General features: G+C 37.6%; 3 protein-coding genes across 3 annotated transcripts; 1 reads left to right on the top strand and 2 right to left on the bottom strand.

Moving 5' to 3' along the window:
* Window positions 1-139: 139 nt before the first annotated feature.
* On the bottom strand, window positions 140-10,292 carry asah2 (N-acylsphingosine amidohydrolase 2). Its single transcript, XM_015016682.1, has 21 exons — window positions 10,187-10,292; window positions 9,417-9,536; window positions 8,938-9,017; window positions 6,263-6,406; window positions 5,643-5,819; window positions 5,365-5,492; window positions 4,916-4,993; window positions 4,261-4,381; window positions 3,880-4,005; window positions 3,716-3,802; window positions 3,515-3,619; window positions 2,970-3,051; window positions 2,764-2,879; window positions 2,517-2,611; window positions 2,367-2,406; window positions 2,183-2,281; window positions 1,825-1,920; window positions 1,236-1,385; window positions 1,094-1,150; window positions 889-977; window positions 140-566 (listed from the first exon to the last, which is right to left on the bottom strand). Exons 2-21 carry the CDS (start codon window positions 9,529-9,531, stop codon window positions 338-340), a joined length of 2,214 nt encoding a protein of 737 aa, XP_014872168.1. The 5' UTR covers window positions 9,532-9,536; window positions 10,187-10,292; the 3' UTR covers window positions 140-337.
* A 3,339-nt stretch (window positions 10,293-13,631) lies between these two features.
* On the bottom strand, window positions 13,632-21,135 carry LOC106935938 (microfibril-associated glycoprotein 4-like). The gene is made up of 7 exons (XM_015016677.1): window positions 21,132-21,135; window positions 20,877-20,899; window positions 15,899-16,054; window positions 15,378-15,416; window positions 15,105-15,201; window positions 14,861-15,028; window positions 13,632-13,953 (listed from the first exon to the last, which is right to left on the bottom strand). Exons 1-7 carry the CDS (start codon window positions 21,133-21,135, stop codon window positions 13,700-13,702), a joined length of 741 nt encoding a protein of 246 aa, XP_014872163.1. The 3' UTR covers window positions 13,632-13,699.
* Window positions 21,136-21,317: 182 nt separating this feature from the next.
* On the top strand, window positions 21,318-25,119 carry LOC106935944 (stonustoxin subunit alpha-like). Its single transcript, XM_015016685.1, is given in 5 exon segments — window positions 21,318-21,452; window positions 21,608-21,707; window positions 22,153-22,349; window positions 22,351-23,635; window positions 23,886-25,119. Coding segments are annotated over 5 exon segments (2,223 nt in total). The 5' UTR covers window positions 21,318-21,332; the 3' UTR covers window positions 24,407-25,119.
* The last annotated feature ends 346 nt before the right edge of the window (window positions 25,120-25,465 follow it).

Raw genomic sequence — 25,465 nt, 5'->3', positions numbered from 1 at the left:
GGAATAAGTGAGAGATTTTAACAAAGAAAAAAAAAAAGATAATAGGATAAAACATCTGCAAAGACAAACAGAACAAACATGTGAGGAGAGAAATTGTTCTCATAAAACGCAAGATTATAGGAATGAGACAATAAAAGAAACAGAAAATTACATTTGTTTTAATGGAAATGCTACAGAATCAAGGACAACAAAATATTCTTACCAATATACACAAAGCAATGGATTTATATTTCATAATTTGTTATTTAGAAATATTATTTTTCTAAATGTGTTGCGTCTCATTCCTTAAATCCAAACAAACGTTTCTGAGATCCCGATGGAGGAAGTTCTTCTGCGATCAAGAGTTGTGGTTGTGGACCGGCTGGTCATGTGAGTGATAGTAGCTGGACCCGACCGAGAAGACGTCGGACGAGCCTTCGTATGGCGTGATGACGGGACTCAGGCCTTTCAGCTCTTTGTAATGTCCGAAGTGTCTGATCCTGTAGGAGCCAGCAGGAGCGGAGGAGGGGATGAACCACTCGACTGTGGCGTTGTTCTGTCGATTCGAGCCCTTTAGCCAGTGAAACCTGCAGAAGTTACAGCAGAGGCTAACTTTAGTCTCAGGTCTAAAGTAAATATGTTTGGTTTTAGAGCATGCCGTGGTCAAACTTTGTACACCTACAAAAAAAATAAAAAGGTTTTCTCTTGCAATTTGTGGCCTGAAATTGCTAGGTCCCAACTCAAAACTGTTGAAAAGGAACATTTCCAAACCTCCTATAGTATTAAGTCACAAATGGGAAAAAAAAAATACTAACAAACCACACTAAACTACACTGACGCAAGTTTCGGCTAAGTATCCTGTTCATGTTTAAGAACATTGAAATGTTTTTTATTTTTATATTACATTACCTGGTCTCCCACGACGCATCATTGTAAACAACCTCCCAGTTTTCTGTTCTGTTATCATAAATCTCCACTGTGACAAACGTCTGGTCTCTCTGCAACAAAGAAAAACAAGTAGTAAGGATGAAGACAGAGTCTCACAACAGTTCTGCAAAAAAGGTAAAAAATCAACAGCGTCTGCTGCAGAAAAAAAAACAAACTCTTTCCTTACAATGTCTCCTGAATGTCGAGGATTTCCTGCTACAAATGTGACTGAGACGATGTCACCCTAAAAAAAAAAATGATGCAGAGTTTAATTTAGATATGTACATAAAAAAATATATCTGCATATAAATGCATATAGGGACTCCTACCTGCCTGTAGACGGGAAGGACTTGCTCCAGAACGTCTCCGAAGCTGCTGTTCACAGGCTTCCTGTCCACCGCTGCTGGAGCCATTAAGTTAAAGAGGTTGCTTGTGAAGAAGGGAGGCTCAGGGCCAACAGGCAGCTCTGACACTTTGTCCTGAAAACACAAAAAACATCTGTGCAGTCGTAGGAGTTTCATGCGTTTTTTTTTTTATATTCGTCATTAAAGCGTCGAACATCTGAGATTTTCAATCATTCGTGATTTTCTAAAATCTTGGTAAAATCCAGATGTCAGAGCAACTCTTTGCAAAATTTTAGTTTTTAAAAACTCTTTCAAAAAAAAAAAAAAAAACTGCACAGCTTTTTTCTGATAACCTAACATCCAATCTAGAGAGGTGATTTTTTTATTTATTTATTTCTTCCCTTTACCGGTTTAAAAAAAATACACTGTCCTCCTAACTGTAACATTGATCACTTAAAACGTCAGTATCTTCACCAGTTAGAATTGACCAGTGATGAGGAAGAACATCCCTAACTAAAAACTTATTTAAATGTTTTTTAAAATCACATCAAACGTATTCACTGCCTGACCACACCTGGGCGATGGCTTTGGCCAGTTCACGGTACTTGTGCAGGTAAGCGGTGAGTGTGTGTGGACCGTAGATGGTGGACGCTCCTTCGTATCGCTGCACCTGCAACACACGGGTGGAAATGTGTTGGGTTATATCAGAAAGTAACTAGAGACAACTATCAGGCCATAAAGAAAATCAAAAAAACTCTCACCGATAACTAAATTTGCTGAAGTCGTATGTAAGACGTAATAGGACTTAGTGTCTTAAACACTTGATTTAGGTTCATTTAGACCCCCCGCTATGAATCGTTCACATTTTGTCTCGATCTTGTCTGCATGGCAGACTGATTTTAAGACGACACATCTGACGACTGATCAAATACCTGGTACTCCTCATACGTGGTTATGTAGTGAGTGTAGACGTTACTAAGTCCGGCAATCACCACCTCTGAGTTCCTGAAGGTGCTCACCGACGTCAGCTCCTGATAAACAACAACGTCTGTTAAGACCTCAGCGTAAAGCCACAGAAGGAGCTGCAAAAACATTTGCGTCCATGTCGGCGCTCACTTTCTTGACCGCTTCTCGCAGCCTCCTTCCTGACATGGTGCTGTGGAAGCAACCACATAAATAAAGAGCATATAAGCAGCAGTGCTACCGACAAACTTGTGGCTCGCAGTTGGCTTCTTTATGGTCAACTGAGGTAAAAAGCATCGTTACGTCATTTCTCCAGGGACGGCGACAACGGCCACGGATCCGACGGTGATGATCTGAACATCCACAATCTGAGGATGCCACGGCAGAGGCCAGTTGATCTGTGCGCCACGAAAACACAATAACGCTCAGAATGCTTCACATTTTCGATCTCTTAAGTGAACAGAAGAGCGAGCGTTCACAAAATGACTGAGTAACACAAATATCATTTGTTTATACTGCGTCTGGTCATCTGAATTCTGCTACGTTTCACCTCGCCTGTGCTGAAGAGGATGGGTTTGGGATGATGACATTCCTTTGTCTGGTTGGACGGCGGCCCCACCAGAGCATCCCTGATCCCGTCCCAGAAGGGGTCTCCTTCCACAGCGCCTTCACGCGCAGCGAGAGTCACACAAATGAGGGGAAAGGGCGACGTTTCATAATGAGATTTAAATGAGAGCAAGACGACAATAAAATCACCTTGAGTGAAATTCAAGTCTCCTCCCCCGTCTATCGTTCCTGCTGCAAAACTGTGACCCAGAGCTGGTTTACATGTGCTGACCTAAAAAAAAAAACAGCACACACATACTGTAGATATATTTTGTGGTAGCAGAAAAAAATCTAGTGGAGGCAGAGTTTGAATTAGTAAACTCATATATTCATAATAATCTATGAAATCATGATTTTACTAAAAGTTTATTCTATTAAACATCCTATCACTCCGGCTTCTGTCACCAGATTTATCTAAGACATGTTGCACATAACTAAAAATACAGATAGAAGCAATTTGCAAAATAACAACATTCCTTTCAGAAATGAAGCATTTGCAATAAAGGATGATTTGAAAAAGTCTATCTAATAAAAAAAAATTAATTACAAATTCAAATATAATATTTTAACAAATCTGAATGCAAAGGGTGCTTGAGTTGTATTAAAAAAAACATGTACAAAATAAATACATCAGGTCCTAAACTTTATTTAATAATTATGATCATTCTAAATATGTTTTCTGCGTGTCTCCTGACCGTGTGCGTGTCGTTGATCTTGACAGTCACGGCCGTCATGTTGACCCACTGATGAGCAAACCGAACTGGACCTGTGACCTCTTCCACTGCATTCGCATACAATTCCTGCAGGGGGCAGCAGCACACCATCAGACACTTTTTTTTTTGTAGAAGAACACTTTGAACGTGAGCTTCTGCTTTCACAAAAACCTTGTAATATACCTTGGCCTTTAAGTAGATGTTGTGTCCAATGATCCTTGTGCTGTCAAACATGTCTTTTCCTGGCCCGAATGCCTGACACATTTTAGTCTGAAAGAGACGCACTTAGTGCTCAGCTTTTAAAGATGGCAGTTGTGTGTATTTTTATACGGTGTGTATTTTTTTACCCCGCCAACTGGGCAGGAACTGTTGAGATAGTCACAGGGTAGCCCGGTGTTCACACAATAAGGTCCTCTGGTGTTTGGAGTGACGTCGCCAAGGTTACTGGAGGAGAAACCCGCGACAAAACTTCCCTAAAAACATACAAGTACAAGAGCTGCAGTGTAAACTTCCACGAAAATAGACTATTTGAAATAAAGTAACAGGCAAGTTAGGAGAGATGCAATAGACTCAAATGCCAGTCTGAACAGATGTGCTGCTTGTTGAATAGTTACAAACAGAGGCTCAACTCATCAGTAAAATCAACCAGTGGGGAAAAACCGACCAGTGGGGCTTGTCTTTGAATGTCCCTTATAAATTTATTACAAAGTAATGAGTGTGTCCTGCACCTGTCCAGGCAGCTCTCCAGGGTTCTTGTCCTCCTCCAGCAGGTAGGAAGCATAGCCCATGTTATCGCTGCTCACCATGCGATTGGTGTAGTTCATGCTGACAGCATGCACAGCAAACCAGCTGGGGACACAGAAGCTTCAAGTTAGGAGAGGTCACAATTAACTGTTATCTACATGCAAATATTCAACTTTAAACTGTTTTACAATATTTTTCTTAACAGATATTAACAGAAAAATATTTGAAATTTTTACTCTGCAGAAAGCTGGTTGGTTGAGTGGAACGTGAAATCAAATTTAAACTGATGAAGTTTAGAAAGGTTTATTTGTGAATGATTCTAATGGAGAATATGAAAATCTGACATATACGTTCAGAGACACAAGTTGGATGCTAGTTTGTGGTCGATTCTAAAAGACAGAAGTCCTATAAAAACCTAAAAGTTTATGAGGTCCCCTTCAGTTTCTATGGTGCAAAAATGATCTGTAACAGTTCAGGCTGTTGTCAAAACAAAAGAGTGCAATAACCCTGGTTGATAATCCAAAATGAATTTACTCATCAATAATTTACATAATATTAAAACTGAAGATAAACTTTCTTTAGAAGGAAACATAATTATGCATTTGCTCTTCTAAATTAAAAAAAAAAAAACATCTTTACCTAATCATACCAATCCCGTCGCCATCCAGATCTGTGAACTTCAGCACCAACACGTCTTTGTCTGTGTTCGACTTGTACCTGAAAAGTTAGTACTCATTAATATCTGGATACATCTCTTTATTGGTGCAGACGGATGTCCTAACCCTAAATATCCTGGGTCTCATCCAATGATTTAACCTAACATGTGCTAACAATTTAAAACACCTAATGGTCAATTTGATATGTGAATAAAAATAAAGTACATTCATTCTCCAAACCTTTTTCAAAAATGTTTGGAGAATGTACAGAAAAAAAAAAAAAAAAAAAGCTCAACATCAACAAGACAGACCCATTAACACAGTCGACCAGTGTCGTCATAATGAAACAAGATGAACAAAAGACGTAAAACCAGGCGAGAAAGGCAAGAAATGTTGATCTCTATCTCTTTTACTGTTTTCATCCATTCATACCTTTTCCTTTCATCCTTTGGGTTGTTCATGTAGGAGTGAGGACTTCTGTTCAGGCTGCTGTCGTCCAGCTCCCCTCTATTCCTGTAAATCCTGCCCGGCTTCATGTTACTGTGAGCTATGTCTATGCTCTGAAATAAGATTTAAATTAGTTAAATAACTATGAAGATGTTACAGATGATATGTCTTTTTGTTGTTGTTGTATATCAGAAAAAAAAACAAAAAAACTGAAATACATTATTTTAGGTAACAGGAACCAGACCTCTCTGGTCCACACGAACCTTAACGATGCCGTTGACCAGAGGCTCCACAGCTGCCTTGATGTACCCCTTACTAGTGAGCATAAAAAGTGTGTACTGGAAATAGCCTGCCGGTCCGCAGTGGGTGTGTGTCCCACTCAGAACTACGTTGTCATGTCTGTACAAGTCTCCGTACTTCTCCTTCAGTGCCTGAAGAACCTGAAAACACAGAAATTTGTACAGGAACTATAATCCTGACATCAACCAGGTTGTGAATTCAAACTAATCTGGACAGTAAAAGCAGCATCATAAGCCTTCACTATATGATTTATGTAGGTAAGATGTACAAACCTAACCCACTCAATTCCTTCTCTTTGCTTGCAATCATGTCATTTTTTTTATTGTTTATTTGTCTATGAATGTGTGTGGAGCAGAATAAAAGTGGTCATTTGGTATTTACCTATGGGAAATTGTTGCGTTACAGCAGCAGAAGAGACATTTTGAAGAAAACACACATAGTAAATAACAGTATGCACAATATGGGGACAATAACAACACAATCTGTGAAAGGCATTTAGTCCATCATTTCTCTGTACACAAAGTAGAAGATGTGTGTGTGTGTGTGTGTGTGTGTGTGTGTGTGGGTGTGTGTGTCTGTTTACCTCCAGCCGCAGCCTCTGAGAAACCATCCCGACATCAGCGGTGACGAACACGACTCTTCGACTCCCGTCGTCGATGATGAAGGCTCGACTGTACAGACGTGTGTGTATTCCTGCAGCAGTTTGTTGAGGGTTTGCATAGCCCATCTGAGATACACAGAAAAAACACGTTTTGGGAGGACGACAGTACTCTTATCATCATGTTAGGAGGATAATTCTAGCATTTACCCTCACAGAATTGTGGGCAGTGGTGATCAACGCTTGTGCACTTAAAGATGAGCTTTAAGTTCAGTCTATGTTCTCTGGCGCAGTGTTAAGAGTGGAGTTGAATAACAGGTGAACATTCAGCTGTATGTTTTTCCCTGTTTCTATAGCAACACAAATGTTTTGGACGGTTCACCTGCTATTATCAAACTTATCCGACTCCGAATAGAGGATCCAAAGATACTGCCAAAACCTCATGGTTTTGTTTTCAATCTTCTGTAGAGTTCTGAATCTGTCTCAGGCTCCTGATATGATCTCTTGAGGATAAATTAGCCTCAGAGTAGAATGCTAACCTACAAGAGATTCAACTATCTTGAAGTATGGCTTGGAAAATTAGTCAACACCGTCCAAATGAGAATAAAACCTGGGTAGACCAGGTCACTTGCTTAAAGGCCTACCAGCAGGAACCTGTTGGCCAAACCTGGGGCTTGGCCAGGCTCAGCAGAAAAGCTATCAAAAGCCTCCTATGCTTTAGCCCAGTGCCTGCAGGAAGGAACAGTGATTGGGCAAGTGAAACAGGGGGTTTGGGTATCTTGATTCCTGGTGGCATAATGTGGGAATACAATATGATAATCTGTTACGGAAACTGTTTTAATGTGGAATTTCCAAAGAATCCCGAATCAGTTCCAGACAGCGTACGACTCAAAATGTGTTTAATCTCACACTTATGAGTGTATAATTTTTTTGGATTATGACAACTAAAACTGAAATAAACTGTGGATATGAGATTTAATGATTGCTTCCATCTAAACTGAAACATGTGTCTGCTGTCTTTTAATCAGATTAGAAAGTCTTTATCAGGTTGCTTTCTGATCCAACCCCTTCACTTTAACACACTCCGACATCTCCTCTCCTGTTTTCTGGTATCTCAGCACATGTGTCGTGCAAGATTTCTGACGCGTCACCATAAAGGATATCAGTCTAACACACCCAATCAGTTAAAGGGGCGTTCTGACTTCTACCGACTTTCCTTCTTATGATGTTGTTTGCCTGCTTCAGATGTGTGGACCATTCAAACGCTGTCAGAGCCAAAGGAGTTTTTCAATGATAAACTGCTGATAACTAACAGATAAGAAGTCAACAACCAATGGCTCTGAGAAATTAACCCTGAATGAAATTGTGACCTCAGACAGGCTCTGCTGTTATTGTCTGTATATGATTTTCTGTTTTGTCAGCGCTGGTGGTGTCTGGGATTGGACAGAAAATTTCAGGATGTTTAGGGATTAACTTTTAGGACTTCGCCCTTATCCGGTAGGATATCTGAGATTGAACACGTCATTATCAGTGCAACATTTTAATTCTGTTATAATTTCAAAGTGCCAGTAAATAATGATTTTTATGGACTTATTACATAAACGGAAACCATAAAAGATTCCACTGCGAAGACATTTAGTCCAATGTTGTGTTGAAACCAATCAGAAAACTCACCAGAAGACCAGCAATGAATAGAAAGGTTCTCAACAGCAACTACTGAAACTATTTCTTTATAAAATGAAAAGGTATCGGAATAATTGTGATAAACAGATTCCAGAAGCAAAACGCACTAATTTAAAATGAAAGATTCGCAACCTGGGATGGGTTGATTTTGATGTAAGCTGGTTCACAAGCAGACTTGTGATAATGGACTGGGGGTGTATTCAATTTGATTTAACAGGGATGGTATCGACAGACAATCTTATCAGGCAAATCGTTTGAACGTCCAACAACCACATCCTGAAGAAGATGCAATTGGTAGATGAAATGGGATGTGACCTTCTTCTAGGTCAAAATATTGGTCCTGAAACTCGTGAAATTTTCCTGACCGCCTATCACAGACCACAGTCAAACACTTCACTCTGGTAGGCGGTACCTCTTTCAGCAGGGTAATGCTCCCTGCCAAAAGACTGATCTGACAAGCAAAACAATGTGTTTGAGGTGATGAATGGGCCTCAAGTCCAATCAAAGCAATATGTGGTGGTCAATGAAGAGTGACCCACTGTGACCACACACATTCCAGGAATTAAAAAGCATTTGCAGGTACCACAGTGGCCCTTCAGAAATCCAGAAAAGTTTATACCTAATCAGAGCTGTTTCAGCAGCAAAAAGAGGACCAAAACACTGGCAAGTGTGCTGATTGTAGATGACAGTGATCCTATAGATGCAATTGACTTCCAGATTTTAATTGTTCCCAAAAAACACTATAAAACTTTCAGTACATGTTTAGCAATTGCATGTGCTTCTTGAACTTAATGTTGCCTTAAAGTAACTAAAACCAAACATGGAGATTAAAAAGCAAATGTTATTATGTAAAGAAAGAAACCGAAGCATGGTTTTTGTTCAGCTCTGAAGCTTTCCTTCCAAAACTTTGTAAACTAATATGAGCAAAACATTTCATACAGAACACTTTTAAATATTTGGTATGGTTTGGTACTGACCAGAGGGATTTCAGCTGGCGGTCCGGTGCAGTCAGATCGTCCTACTCCAATCAGGTAAGGCGTGCCCTGAGGCCCTGGGGCTGGAGGACAGAGACACAGACTGAGATGAAACGACTATTGTCAAGCTTATAGTTAGATTCAACTCTGCAGATACATTTTTATACAATTCGTCAGGTTTAGATTTTCAAAATCAACAAATACACGTGCTGAAACATTCAGCAGAGAACAACCAGCATCACGCAGTGAGAAAATTTATTAATTATTATTTTATTTTTTGCCAAATGTAAATATTGGCTTTTAAATGTGTTAAATTGATTAATTTTTCTTTGTTTTCTCTGGTTAATGCCTGTATGTTTCTGCGTCAGGTTTTTAAAAAAAAATCTCATAACGACACGACACAGTTGAATTCCCTGAATGTCTTGGCTGTTTTTAGCGAACTGGACACAGATTATAAATGTTTCAGCTTCATGTGTATTTACCTGCGTCTTTTTTGCCAGTGGTCAGCACTACAATCAGTGCCACACAGACGGCTGTCATGATGACGAGCAGAACGATCAGCGCCACCTGAAGAGCTGAACACCTCCTGGCTGCCATGCTGCCTGACAGCGCAGGAGAAAACAAATAATTATCATTCAGCTGTGTAGCTTCAGATCATTCATTTAATTATCAAAATGTGCTGCAGTCTGTAGGGAAGTCATATTACAAAATAGTAGTAAAAAAGGAGGAAATAAGCAACATGCATGTTGTATTTTCTTATCTTGCAAATTTGGTAAAGTTTTTAAAAAAATAAAACGTTGAAAAAAGTTCATATTTCCTTGCAAATATTTATTGCCGTGTATCAACTATTGCATCGGGTAAAGAAGAGTGGTTGGACTTAAAAAGAAAGCAAATAGCATAAATTACTTTAAGGAATAATTTATATCTAAACACTGTTGTCGCACGTTATCAAGAAAATAAGCGTAAGCATAGTAATCTTTAATTGTTGCAAAACATGGCGAAGAGGTAAAATATAAAATAAAAAAATATGTTTTTTTGTCAGAAAATATCAGATGGGAAAAGTGATAGTTTCTGTGAAACCTTGCATCAGATATATTTCGTCTTATTCAACCTTCCTTTTGAACATTAAATCTAATCTGAAATCAGTCTTCCGCCTTGGATCTGAAGATTTCTGGGAAGCACAGACAGATTTACTGATGAAGAGAAAGAAAAGAAAAGAAAATATTTAGGAACACAGGTAGTTTTTACCCACCTTTAGTCAGAGAAGCTTCAGCACCAAGCAGAGAAAGTTTGTGATTGTTTATTGACCTGAGCGGTGCTCTACGGCTCAGAAAGTCTCCCAGCACTGAACGTAGCAGCTGTTATCTGTTGAAGGTTGTTCCACACAAATCTGCAGATTCGCACTTCAAAGGTCAACAGCTGAGCTTCAAACCGCTCTTAGATCTGATAGTTAATTTCAGATAGAACCAATTGCACAGCTAATAAAGATGCTATCAAAATCCATATTTAGCTGAACCACCAGAACTAAGGGCTGAATTTGCACTGTAAATATGTATTGTCTGAAATAATGGCCTAAGTCAAAAATTATTTTTGCAAAAAACAATCAGTCATTGGCAAACAGTGACTGAAATTACTTTAGGCAAAAAAAAAAAAAAAAAAAAGAGTTAGGCCATTATTATAGGCAGGTGACGATATTTAGTTCTGGTAAATTCTTAAAGCCTATTGATCAAGTTAATTGAAAAGGAACAAACCAAAGTTTGCCCAAAATGACAGGTCAATTATTTTATGTAGTCATGCAATTTACACAGGTGTATCAGATCTGGTCAAGAGAATTTATATTTTTTGATAAACATCAGCTCTGGGAAATTTGTTGTCATTTTTGAAGAACCATTATTTTTATTTCTATTTTTAGGTTTAAAAAAAATGTTTGCAAAATTTTTTATATATTTTCATCTGAAATATCGACCTCTCTCCTTTCTCCAATAAATTTACAGTGAATATTATTTTTCCTTACAAAAGGTTTTGAGCTCCCTTGCAATAAATTTGCAGATGTACCCTGGTCTACTTTGTAATGACGATGTAAAATTGCATGCGTACACACCCAAAGATCCTTAGTGAACATGTGTTTATACTCTGCACTGATCTACTGATCACTGATTTTAATAAATGTTCCGCCAGCAGAGGGCAGAGTACATTCATCGTTCTGATTTGACTGCAGGAAAACTGTTTTTATCTTACTTTCTTTTCCATGTTTACTGTTTCTGTTAAATATCTCTGTATGCTAAACTTCACAATCTGATCATATTTTGTAGAGGTAATAGCTGACTGACTCATGCCTCTTCATTCTCTATCAGTTTGTCAAAAATTAGTGTATGGCAGGTGGAACATTAAATCAATCTGTTTCTTTACATCATTTAGAAAAATGATGTAGATGGAGCTTTAGTTTTGTTTTTCTTTTTTGCGGTTTTATTCATAGCTGTAAAACAAATTAAATCTAAATATTATGTTAAGCAAAAGTGATTTAGTAATCCAGTAAGAAAAACTGAATAAGACATCAACCTGTTTATGTTTCTACATTTAATGTTGATTTTGTGTGTGTGTGTGTGATATTATAAGTTCTTTCTATATCAATACCTTTTTTTAATTTTTATTTTAAGTTTTGTTATTCCTTAAACAAAATGAAGCCACTCAGAAAATGTTCTGGTGGACAATTTGAACCTGCTAAGTATCTTTGTCTTTAGCTGAATTTCTTTTTTAATTCAGAGCAACAACATGGGCGCCAACATGATATTGTTGATGTTTTTACTCGAAGCCTCTTCTGCTTTGGCTTTGTGTAATACTGCAACCTACTGGAAACAACTAATAAAGCTGTGTCCTGATTTGAACTCTGTGAGGCTCCTGATAATTTGCTTCTGGTTTCATAAAGCAGTCAGGTTTGAACCATTTTTAATGCTTTATTTTTATGAGAAAGCAACAAAAGGCTACAAAACATGTCAATACAATTTGGTGATGAATTCAAGTGTCACAAAGCAATAACATGTTTATTTGAGACAGTTTCAATCCTCTCTAACCCAAAATGAAAACTTTTGAGGTGTATTTTTGTGCTCTTTCAATCAGTTTTACATATTATTTCATATTCCTCACATACAAGGACTACATATGGGTTGGAGAGAATTTTAATTATTAACTAAACATTTTTCAAGCCCATTTATTTAGGTTAGCAGTGTTTTGGTCAGGCAGCGACACAGCCACCTAATCTTCACAAACATTGTGTTTGGATTTGGCTGAAATGTAAAACGGTTTGGTCAACTTCAGTAGTGTTTAAATGTGCAACACACAACCTGATTATTAGCATTATAAGACTGATTGACTGACTGTGACTAATTCAGCATATTAAACATTTTCTCCTGAATATAAGAGAGATGTCATTCTCCAGCAGCAATGAGGAGAAACATGATCTCAGCTGAAACCATGCAACTTCTTATATTTTCACATAAAAGGCGGCTCTTTCCTGTCATTAAGCATTTTCACTATCACAAAGGTTCACTCTCAACGAATTAATTTTCATTCTTTGTTGTGTTCAATGAGACTATATTTCATTTTAACCCATAAAAAAAACAAAAAAAAAAAACAACAGAAAATAGAAGCGTAAAATTGTTCTTCTTAAGTTAGCTTCAGAGTTTAAATAACTTTTAACCTTCACTGGAATTTGTGACGATTTCAGTTAATTAAAAAGTATGCGACACAGAGCTAGCACAGCAGATAAAAATATTTTTTAATTGACCAATAGCACATTTTAAGGAAGTCAAGCAATGTATTGTTGGGTAACTTCCACAACAACAGATAACAGAAAAAGAAAAGAAATAAACTATAAAAAACTGAAAAGCCAAGGACAATAGGGCGTATTTTAACTGTTTCAATTGATTGAAATTAGGAAGTTGTGATTCAGCTCTCCAAGAATAAAAAGACTAGAAAGTGAAAGGAAATGTTCTGATAATATAAACAAACTTAATTTAGAATAGTGGAAGATGATTTCAGCTACGAATTTATATTGAAATTAATTTCTGACTGAAGGCCAGCACATCATGGCCTTCAGTAACAACATAAGCTCATATTTAATTTGACAAAATATAATTACTTTAGACTTTCATCACAAGGAGTCATAATTTCCTTTGTAGTATATCACCTCATTTGCACAATTTAGGGTGAATATACCAGATGTGAAATTGTCAGGACTTAAAGATCTCTAAATAATTTTTATGATGGTAAAATGATGATGCTGCTATTGCAAAAGAGTTTACCCAATAAAAATAACCCACAGATTTTGAGATAAGAGCCACAGAAAGAAATCTTAATATGAAAAACAGGAGATGGTCGCAGATATAATAAAACCCATGAACAATGTGATGCACTGCTTGTTAGGATTTAAGTTTTCTGATTATTTTTGGGTTTTTTCTGTTTATTGTGATCCTGTACCCTGTGAGTCTCTGTGTTGTCCTGTCTGCTCCCTAATTGTTTCCCAGGTGTGTCTAGTTCCCCTAGTTACTCCCTGTGTATTTAAGCCCACCTGTTGTCTCTGTCCTTCGTTAGATCCTTGTCAGTTGTCTTCGTGTGTCTGTAGTCAATAGTTCTCAGTTGAACTGGTTAGTCCTGAGCCACATTCATTATTAAATTCATCATCTTCATCACAACCTGGGTCGTCAGCGTTCTCTCTCAACACCACAAACCACAACTCATGACACTGCTAAACATTTATGCTGCCATTTTACTGAACAGGGCGAATCTTATAGCTGATGGCTTTCAATGAATAGTCGTAGCCTTTCCATGTGGCCCAATCCACTCCAACACCGTAGATGGTACCATCAGCCCCCCAGCGGTAAACCCCATTGGGATTGTTCTTATGACACGCTTGGTACCAAAACCCCCCCAGGTATCTTCTAGCACAATTTGCTTCAGAACCGTCCTGATCTTTGTCAAAGGTGGAAAATTTGAATCCACTATGAAGACTTAGAGAGTCTCCTGCAGAAAAAACAGAGATGAAATTAGCTCACAGAAACATTTCAGTTTAAATATTATACAGAAATAACTTAAGTCTTTGCCTTCACCCTCTAGTTTTATGTCTTAAAATGAAACTAAATGCAACCAACTGCCTTCAGAAATCAATTATTGGAGTCAATTCTATTAGTAATTGAATGTAATTTAGTACCTTTACCATTTAATATCAGTATAAGGGCCTCAGAGATGTGATGGTGAACATAGTGAGCAAAACACACACAGAAAAAAAAACATCATAAAGACCAAGGAGTGTGGCAGACAGGTAACAGAAAAAGCTAAGGTGAGGCTTAATTGAGGAGCTTCAGAGAAGAGAATCTGTCTACACAAATTTTGCCTTTCAGGAAGAGTAGCAAAGAGAATACCTTTACTGAAATAAAGCCATAAAAAGTCTTGTTTTTAGCTTGCCACAAGCCATCAAACAGACACAGCAAACATTTATTTATTTATTGCTTGACATCCAAAACATCTTATTCAGAGGCACATTGTCCTAAAAAAACCATCAACACGAATTGTGCTTTTGGCAGCATCAGAACAGAGGTTCACCTTCCAGCAGGAAAACAACCCAGGGCCGAATTAAACCAAGACATGTTGATGTGTTACGATGGTCCAGTTAAAATCCAGTTCAAAACTTGAAAATCTATGTCTTCTGATGATCTCCATAATGAGCTATTTTTGAAAAGAGGGATATTTAAACAACTCAGTCTGTAGACTTACAAAGTGAAAGGTAGTTCTGCAAAGTAGATGGAAACCAAACTTTTTAGATTTTTATATGTGAACAACATGTAAATCATGTACAATTATGGATAATTATGCACAATTATTTTGTGTTTATCAGAGAAGAGATAAATGAGCCTGTGTCTCTAACACATACCTGCACCTCCGTCACTAAATCCAGAAACATGCAGAGTATATCCATAAGATTCTGGACCAACAGAGAACGAGGAGTAACGAGCGTACGCCTTATTTCCTTCAAAATCCTCCATGTCAACCAGCAGCTCATACTTTTTCCTGAGACTTAAGTGGAAGAGCCTTTCCAGACCTAAAAAACCCCCCAATATTTTAATAGTTTATTAGTTCTTCTTAAACTTCATGGCTGTTTCAGTTTCAGGTCTCACCAAGCCAGTACTCTCCAGCAGCAATCCCAAAGCCCTCCTTGTAGTAATTCCAAGGCCTGTAGAAGTTCACGGAGCCATCCATCCTCCTCTGGAAGACCTAAAAAAAAAACCCACACAAACCATAACACAACTGAAAATTCTGTTCTTGAATCTAATATTGAACTGAGAATGATTGTTCTGCATTGAACGAAGCTCAATGCAGAACAACTGGTCATATCAGTGAAGATCAATCTGTCTGAAGATGACAGGAAACTGAAGAGTTCAGACACTCACTGTCCACCGTCCTCCCAAAGAGTCCATGTCACAGAACACCTGCAGAGACACAAACAGGAAGGTGCTCAAGCCTGCATCTCTATTGAACCGATAGAAAGCAAAGCCTAAGATTCACTTCAGCTCATTGCTTTAAAGAGCAATGTGAAAATCAAAGATATGACAGTAACGTTCCTTCCTATGGTCCCTTTTTCCTTGGGTTACTGATGCATTAAATATTCCAGTATAGATTGTGAAATCCATAACTCATTAAACAATAGATTTGATCCAATAGTAATACAAGAAACTCGTTAGGACATAAGACAAAGATACACCTGTTTCCAGCTGTGATTTACTCAGCTATTATGTCTAGGTTTAAGCAACCTAAACTTAAACTTCAAATCAACAATTGTGATTTAGGATTTTTTGGGTTGTGATAGGAGAGGTAATTCTGTTCTGTGTCTTTTTTGTGTACATTTTATTCTATTAAAACAGTCTAAAGTTGTGAAATATTTAAATGTCTTCTAATATTCCTTTTACTCTACCTGAACAGCCGAAGTGGCCCCAATAGGATAGATAGTGTAAACTCCGCTGGGTTTTCTGTTATCATGGTTATAGATGTCACTGCAGTCCAGAGGAAGGACAAGAGGCGCACAGCTGACCCATAGAGGAATCAGGAAGAGCAGGAGAGCTGACAGCAGCTGCAGAAGAAAAGATTCCAACTTTTATTAGAAATGTTATGCAAGCACTTATGAGATATATATATAATTTTTTTTTTCTTTTCATTAAATGTATATAAGATATAGACTCACTTGTGAGAGGTGGGTAAAAACTTCAAGTCATTAGATTCCAATGATCTAAGTGTTTTGTCACCATAACAGCTTATTGTAGATATTCTTCAGTCGACACAAGATCAAAATTATCCGTACATTAACATCTGCTCGTCGTTGACTAAGTACCCTTTAGTTTCAAAGAAGTGATACTTTTTTTATGTGGCTACCAACAACTTCTGGTATTTTTACAACTGAATTTTTGACCACTTTTCTTGGATTGGCTCAGTTTAATTGGTTATTTTATTGACATAAACATCAATATTGAAAAAAGCCCCACTAGTTTCTTTGCAGTAAATTAAATAAAAACATGCTATGTGATCCTTTAAGTAGTTTCAATATACCTTAACTACATCATAACCAATGCAACCCTACAAGAGCTGTAGACTCACCTTCATGTTCCTGGTTGTGCTGCAGGAATACTAGGGATGAAAACTGTCAGGAACTGTCAGGAAATGTTCCTCCGAGTTCTGCTACAGCAATCTGATGTCAGTCTCTGGTTTCTCAGCAACCTTTATAACCAACAGACCAATAAATGGTCGACATCGCATACCCAAAAACACCTTAGACTTTGTGACATTGTATTCATGAAAATGTGGGTTAGTGGAACAATGTCTGATTAACATTTAACTAGTGATCAGATAAAGCACACTTTATCCATATTTTAATTGGCTGACAAATGAGTCAAAGAGCAGGTGATATTTTCTGCACAAATTTAAGAGTAAGTGTTGCAAGTCAGCTATCATTTAAATTCAAACGTCTAAAATATATCTGTGGCAGAGACTCTATTGCTAAAACATTTTTATAAACCTTAAAAAAAAACATCAAACAGACCAAATGATATGCCTACATGGAAAGGAAGCAAAAAAAGAGAAGGAAGCAACGTAGCAATCAAAAATGTTTGTAACAATTAGCCAAAAGTGGAGTTAAAAATTAATCTAAGATAACAAAAGCTAGATTGTGTATGAGGTTGTTGTGTTTTTACAGTTCTCCAGGATTGTTTCAGAGTGTACTCTCTGGAAGATAACAAGATCTAAGTACCAGATCTATCACCCTATAGCGTCAATGACGACTGGTTCAGATGTTCAATAAACAAAAATATTAGTAAAGTTATGAGATATAACGATGAGTATTAAGGACCCAAGAGGGAACACTGATCTGATGAATGAGGAATGTTTCTTTTTATCCCATTTTACCTGATCTCAATGGGAGCCTTTGTCTACATCTGTGTTCATTTTCACACGAAGCTGCTGCTGTGGAACAATCTGTCTCTGTGTGAGAGGAATCTTCACAGACAAGTCAAAACTCTTCCTAAATATCTGATGACAAGATGTGTTCATTGTTCTTTGTACAAGTGGAGCCGTATGATGGTAGATCACTCCCTGAGGAAATCTGAGGAAAAAAAACATGCAACCCTCTGCCCAGCCAACACACACACCCACTTTGAAACACAACTGAATGAGAATAAGCTGCTGATTTATGAGAGCAACCAGTCCAAACTCCTATTGAACATTGATGCCAGAATCTATTTGTAGTATCGACACAGTGGACACACAGTATCTACATTTGTTTTAGAACACAAATGCTATATTTCTGTCTTCTGACTGAAGACCATTAAGAGAAAAAAAAGAAAAGAAAAAGCTTTACCATTAAATTAATAATACAAGATACTTCTGTTTTTAAATGTTTCTAAAACCCTTTCTGGGGTAATCTGAGGACATGAACCTTTAGTTGTTGAACATCAAGCCGTGGAAAAAATACATCTATGAATCCATCGCCACCGGCAACATCCACCACTCATCTTCCCCGCTGGTGGCGGGCTTCTTCTTCGTAAATAAGAAGGACAGCTCAAAAACTGACCTAACAAATAAAACATGAGGGAAACTTAAATAGTGGCTTATCAGACCACCACTGACATACAAGAGGTGAATAACTAAGAAACTAACATAAAAAAAATCCAAACAACTGCTAGCCAAACCAATACTAATAAGTACTTTTTAAATTAAACAAATACTATTGGACAGCACTGGCTGCCAAAAACAGAAGAAAAACTAAAAAAATAAAAAATAAAAAATAAAATAATTTCCGCTCCCTTTGGCAACAAATGGTACAACCCCCTCAGGTTATGCTAACCATTTAAGGAGAACAAAGCAGCTCCTCTGTGTGGCGCTCCAGCAGCAGCTCCAAAGGAGCCTGGCAACTCAAGTCAAGAAGGAATTAATCTGTTGCATAATAACAAAATTTTAGCAAACTGACAAAGTTAACTAAATGTGTGCACTGGAAATAGTTAGCTAAGGAGTCAAGCTAATACAAATAATATTGAAAATTGAAAATCTAAATGGCCCAAACTAATTTTAAGAATGAACAGAAAACATTCAACATCTCTGGTGTGTAACATCAAGAACAGCTGTCACAATCAAACTGCGCCACGTTAGAATATGTGAAACTTTGGTGTTTAGAACCTTTTTACCAAATCCAGCAAAGCGCCTTGATCCTCGCCGCTTGCTGTTGCTCCTTGTGGTCTTGTGCAAATCTTTTCACTTTTGTGGATCATTATGACCAGGATTCACTTAACGTAAAAACTAGTTACAATTCTGGTTCAGATTTTTTTTTTTTTTTTTTCCTTTTCAGGCTGTTTGGAAACTTCATGTGCTTGTGAAATCCTGAGGAAAAAAATGTATGTTATCTAATTCTGAAATATGTCGTTGGTATCAGTGGTCTTTGAAAGGAAATGCATCTTGGTCAGCAAATACTTTCGGTTTCTTTCCTTAACAGTCATTCACCGCTGACTGTCAAAGAAAGCAAATTACTGACCAGCAGTGAGGTTTTCCTCATATATGGTGGGAAATAAGAAAGTGGAGTAACATAACATAGGCAGTAAATTCATTTATTATTAACAAGCATTCATAGATTACTCATTTTTACCATGTTTTATGATGTGTTATCAAAAATGGGAGGAGACATGCATAGACTTTTCTTGCTGTGCGCCTTACTGGAATTCATGAGACCTTAGTGTTATTTGGGCAAAGCAACAAGTCAAACACAATCCTGAATATCCGGCACCAAAATAAATTCTAATACAAGTTAAAAAGGCTGGTCTCATTTTATCTGGATAACAGCAGCTATTCCTATAGCTATATAAGAAATAATGGATTGCTTTCCAAGAGGATCATTAAAACTGTTTACTGCAAAACTCTAACCTTAGAACGTCAAGGAGGTAGATTTTATAAGTCCAAGTCTTATAAAAGAACAATACATAATATTAATAATAAAGAGTAGATAAAAATACATTTAGGAGGCAGTAATATCAATATTTCCAATATAAACATTTACTGAACTACATTTAACTTTTGGCAACAATAGACTTATTTTTAGTTAGTTCTGTTTTACTGCAGTAAGAGTTTGGCTTAAAGCCCAGAACCTAACACCTCATTATCTTGAAAGTCAGAGTTATGTCCGATGAGCCTCGAGATTCTGTCTAAACGATATCACCAAAATTATCTTAATCCTAGCGATTGAACTGCACATACAAACAAAGAAACCAAACAATATTGAGGATCTATTCAGACATGCCAACTGATACAAATATCAGGAATGAACCTGTAAATTTATATTAAATCCTAGAATAGCAGACAAAAATCGACTTAAAAAAGTATACAAAACACAGTTTAACTATATCATTAATTAGAGAAAACAAATAACTGTTCAAGAGAATAGTACATAAGTTTGTCAAAAAAAAAAAAGTTGGACTCTAACAGGTCGTTTAGTTACATTTTGTCATTCAACCACAGGTTGTCTAGATGTCCTTAAAAGAATGTCGACTACGTTGATAACAGTCTAATATTTTGTGGAAAAACCAGATCTGATACAGAGAGGTGCTTTCATCCCACTTTGGACAGGGCGTTCTTCAAGCAATCTGGACGAATATATTAATCCTGCAAAATACTAACAATTCAATCTCAGGACCATGATGGAGAGACACGGTAGTTTTCTGTACTCTTACACCAATCAACCCGTTGAGACGGTGCAAACAGCCATAATAAAATAATTTGATGTCCAAGATGTTGTGCAGGAAAGTGTTTCCTGAAATAGTCACAGACAGAGACCATCAGCCAAAGAGCAACTTTATGGAGTGAAGAGACAAGAAAGGATCACCATCAATCAGAATTTGGTCCACAAACTTAATGCTGGAAATATTAACTCTGCATAAATGTGACTTAGAATAAACTCATAGCTGAAATTGCTTTGGTGAAGGAAGAAGCCTTAGTCAGTGAGAGACTTTGATTAAGGCATATAGCCTTTGTCTGTATGTTCATTTTCACATGAAGCTGCTGCTGTGGAACAATCTGTCTCTGTGTGAGAGGAATTTTCACAGACAAGTCAAGACTCTTGAATACCTGATGGTAAGATGTGTTCAACATTCTTTATGTAAGCAGGGTTGTATAATGTTGGATCGCTCCCTGAGTAAATCTTAAGAAAAAACGCAACCTTCTGCCCAGTCAAGACATGCACACTTTGAAACACCACAGGGTGAAAATAATCTGCTGATTTATGAGAGCAACAAGTCCAAACTCCTGCTGAACATTGATGCCAGAATGAATTCCTGTATATATTGTCTAGGAAAAGCATGTTTCAGTTTTCCTGGGAATCAAATACTATTCTCCTGTCTCCTGACAGGATCATTAAAACAAACTTTCACAGTTAAATTCGCCAAACCTTCAGTTTTTAATGTTTTTTTAAACACTTGCTAAGCTAATCTCAGGGCACTGAGCAGATCGACCTTTAGCTTTCCCAGCTGTGTTGAAGTCAGAACGCAGTTTATCATTAGAGCAGAAGTGTTGGGAGAAAATACATTTGCCCTGAGACTGATTCACCTAGTTAAACTCTAACTGAATGTCACAACAGCTGAATAAAATGAAAGAGTTTATAATCCAGAAGCAATGCTTACACATTCTGAAAACATACATATACAAAAAAGTTGTGAATATCTATACAAAGGAGTTCTACACAAAGTTCAAGATGTTAAAAAAAAACCCTGAAAATAAACGTAAGGTCAAACAAATTAAGAAAGTTAGTATATTCCATTAACTTCCATTTGTATCACTAGGCACGTCTGAATAGATCCTCAATAACGCTTTGAGAGTTCTACATGGGATACGTGGGTGTTCCAGATACTTCAGTGGGAGGAGCTATAAGATATAAGATCACACCCCAAGTCAAGAACTCAGACAAGTCAAAAGAGCTTCAACACAACTTAACTGAACAACTCGTCTTCATCGGGTAGCGAAACCCTCATGTTTCTGAAGAGCTGCAGAAGTTGCAATTAAGCTTGTCATCATTTTATCCAACAACATAATAGATTTATTTCACAGTTCTGGCATTGTTTCTGTTTTTACCACCTGATGTTTCTGTCTGTCCTCGTAGATCAGAGACATGTCTTCAAACCAGGTGGAGATTGCTGCCCTCGGCCGGCCTTTTGCCTTGGGAATGCTGTATGATGCTCGCAAAGATCAGCTGATAACGGGTGAGAACAAACCTGCTCATTTCTGCAGTTTGTTTGGACTCAAACAAACTCAAACAGCAGATAGCTGTGGTTTGAAACTGTGATTCCCAATTCTGGACCTCAAGGTCCACTGTCCTGAATGTTTTAGCTGTTTCTCTGCTTTGGTACAAAGACATTTGCTGAACTGCAAACAGCTGAATCAGGTGCGTTGAAGCAATGAAAGGCACTGAAGTCAAATAATGCATTAGGAAGAGTAAAAAAAACAAGTATTATAAATCGTCTTTATTTAGAACTTATTGAATGTGAGGGTGACTTTGTCCATGTTGATGAAAAGTTCTTGTGATAAGTTGCCTGATGTTTCACAAACATATTGGAGATTGGGAAGCTGGAGTACCTGGAGAACCAACAGAGAGAAAACTCCATGCAAAACCTAATCTAATCTAATGTGTTTTTGTGGATTTTACAGGTTTCTCGCTTTGCAACAAAGAAACAATCAAGAAGAACACTTCTACTAAGGCTCAGAACAGCAGCTCTTATCACGTTACTGCATCCGACACCCTTGAATCCAAGTCTTCTCTGCTGGATGTGAATGTGTCGCTTAAAGCCAGTATCCTAGGTGGTCTGATTGAGGTTGGAGGATCTGCCAGTTATCTGAATGATAAGAAAAAAATTTAAGAACCAGAGCAGAATCACGCTTCAGTACAAAGCCACAACTACATATGAACATCTGTCTCTGTCTCACATTGAAAAGAAGGAACTGGATGCTAAAAGTTTTAATCCAAAGCTCAGTGCCACACATGTAGTGACAGGCATACTCTACGGAGCAAATGCCTTTTTTGTGTTTGACAGTGAGAAGTTAGATTCAAGCAGTCTTCAGAAGATCGGGACCAGCGCAGAACTTGCAATTAACAAGATTCCAGGCTTTAGTTTTGAGGCGAAAGTTAAAGTAGAGCTCACTGATGAAGAAAAAGCTGCAACTAATAAGTTCTCCTGCAAATTCTACGGAGACCTAATTCTTGACAAGAACCCTGCAACCTTTCAAGATGCAGTCAAGACGTACTCCAGGCTTCCAGAGCTCCTTGGAAAAAATGGAGAGAATTCAGTTCCTATTAAAGTCTGGCTGACTCCTCTGAAGGATCTGGAACCATCTGCATCAGAGCTGATGGGAGACTTTTCTGTTGGTTTGGTCAGAAAAGCAACCGACACTCTGGAAAGTATCAGAGAAATGGAAATGAGATGCAATGAGGCTCTGGATGAGAAAGTGGTGGAATGTTTTCCAGAGCTTTATAAAAAGTTTAAGCGCTTCCATGATCTCTGTAATGACTACACAACAATGCTCAGACAGACCATGCAGAAGAAGATTCCCCTGATTCGTGAAGGTAAAGAAGATGAAAAGTCTGTAGAGAAACTCCTTGATGACCACAAAAAGTCTCCATTCAGTGAGGAATACTTAGATAAGTGGTTAGATAATGGAGAGAGAGAAATCAACATTATCAAATCATGTGCAGACATTATGGAGGGAATCAAGACGGTCCCAGATGAGTCTGACTTGGACAGAGAAGCTCTGGCTGCAGGTGTAGAAAATGCCCTCTGCTTTGTTTTCACCTCTGTGGAAACTGATGACCCCTTCACTGAGCAGATGACCAAATATTTGAGCAGAGATAAGGCAGCACCCCCACCCAGTGTGACTGCACCCACTAAGGACCACTGGTTCTTCTCCAATGAGATTGTAACCAACATGAGGAAAAACGCCAAAGAGTTCTACACCATTGCCAAATACCTGAAAAGCAGCAGTAAATTTCGTTTCCTTGTAGCAGTTCTTCCAAATAAGAAATTCAAAGGAGCAACCATCTACCAATACATGGACGGCATTCTGAAAACAGAAGACTTCTCAAAACCTGTTATTACTGATGTCACAGCCAACTTAGATCGAAGAAATCTCTTATACTGTAAGTACATTATTTTCATGACACTGTTTAAATATGTGATTTTAATTTGGGCCAAGATTTTGTGAATGAGACATTACTTTTAGGAAAAGCATTCATATTCTTCTAAAACAAAAGATGTGTTTAAATTAAGCTAATGCCATCTCGTATTATTTATTGCAGAGGTACATTTATATTTACATAATAACCTGTTCTAAAATGAACTAAAAATATCTAATCAGACTTTAACAAACTGTCTTCCTATGTCAATCAGACTACTGTGATCTTACCTTGGACCCAAACACAGCCACTGACTCTCTCCAACTTTCTGAGGGAAACAAGAAGGCAAGCCTGATGTGGAGAAAGGATCCTCCGGATGGCTCTGTTCCTTATGTTCTGTGCACAGCAGGCCTGACCGGTCGTCATTACTTTGAGGTCACATGGAGCTCAGCTGGCGACACATACGCTGGCGTAGTTCTTGCATGCATTGGTGGAAAACCTGGAAAGCAAACATCATTTGAGCATTATCACAAATATTATGCTTTGCGTTGTCTGTGCGGAATGTACATGGCAGACCAAAGCCAAACCGTGAGCTACATTGTTAATCCTCCAGAAGGATGCAACAGGTTTGGGGTGTTTCTGGACTATCCTGGTGGTACTGTGTCTTTCTTTGCTGTATGGGGAAAAATTCTGCATCACCTGCACACCTTTAAATACAACTTCACTGAACCAGTTTACCCAGGTCTTTACATAATACTTAAAGATAACTATGCGGCCTTCTGCCCACCTGAATAAACTGATCATCAGATGTTGGTGACGGACTTGGTTTGGTCAAGATTTGTTGTGAAGCTCAAAGTAAAGCAAATTAAAAACATGAGATGTTTAGCCTGCTGTAGTGTTTTATCTCATTATCTAAATCTACCAGGTAGTCAAATCTTAGGGCGCTATTTTTGGATATAGAAGCGATAGATGTTTTGTTGAGTAAAGCTTATGTGGAGCTTGAGAATTTTTCATTCAGTTTTGTGTTGAGGTTAGCACATGTCTTTTTGTGTTTATCAGTTTTGTGTTTTTGTTATATATTATGTAAAACATTGAGCTACAAGTAAATGATTGAATAATCAAACTGGTGAGTAAGATAAAACCACAGTTCATGTTCTTCTGACATTTAATGCTGGATTTTTCGATATTTTGGCTTAGTTTTGTATTTTAAGGAAATGTGCTGCATGCTGTCTTTTAAGCAGCTCATCTGGAATAGAAACTGGATGTTTGGTTGTATATAACCAAAGGTATACTGACGATGTTTCATGTCATTTCTTATTTTATTTCTTACGTTTTGTCATTCCTTAAAGAAATGTAATGGAACTTTTCCCACTCAGGAAAAGGTTCTGGTGGACGTTTTGATGTTAATCAAGTAATTCTTTGTTTTAAAACCATAATGTGGGCTCTCCAGCTTTGACTGTGTGTAATGCTGCCCCCTGGTGGAAATAATCAATAAAGCTTGATCCTGAGTTGAACTGATTGAACTGATTATTTGCACCTTGTTAAATAATTCGGTAAAGTTGGAATTATATTCCAGTGCTGTGAAATTATCCAATACTACATTCAGTTTTACCGTTTTGTCAAATTTTAACATTTCCTTATAGAAAAGTGACAAAACATTGCAAAACAATTACTGACGATTTGGTGTCAAAATAATTCATATTAATTTGAGGGTTTTATCTTCAGCTTAAGATCTTTTATGGCTTTGGCTGATTCGTTTCGCTCTAAATTCTCCATGAAAAAAACAAAGGAAACATAACTTTGCCAAAAATAAAAAGAGATTTACTTTGAAAGTGTATTCACTGTGCAAAGATG

Source organism: Poecilia latipinna, unplaced genomic scaffold, assembly GCF_001443285.1.
Source record: "Poecilia latipinna isolate Pla-1442-1.1 unplaced genomic scaffold, P_latipinna-1.0 Scaffold2047, whole genome shotgun sequence".
NCBI lineage: Eukaryota > Metazoa > Chordata > Actinopteri > Cyprinodontiformes > Poeciliidae > Poecilia > Poecilia latipinna.
The sequence above is the reverse complement of the archived record's forward strand: the minus strand, read 5'-3'. Positions and strand labels throughout refer to the sequence as shown.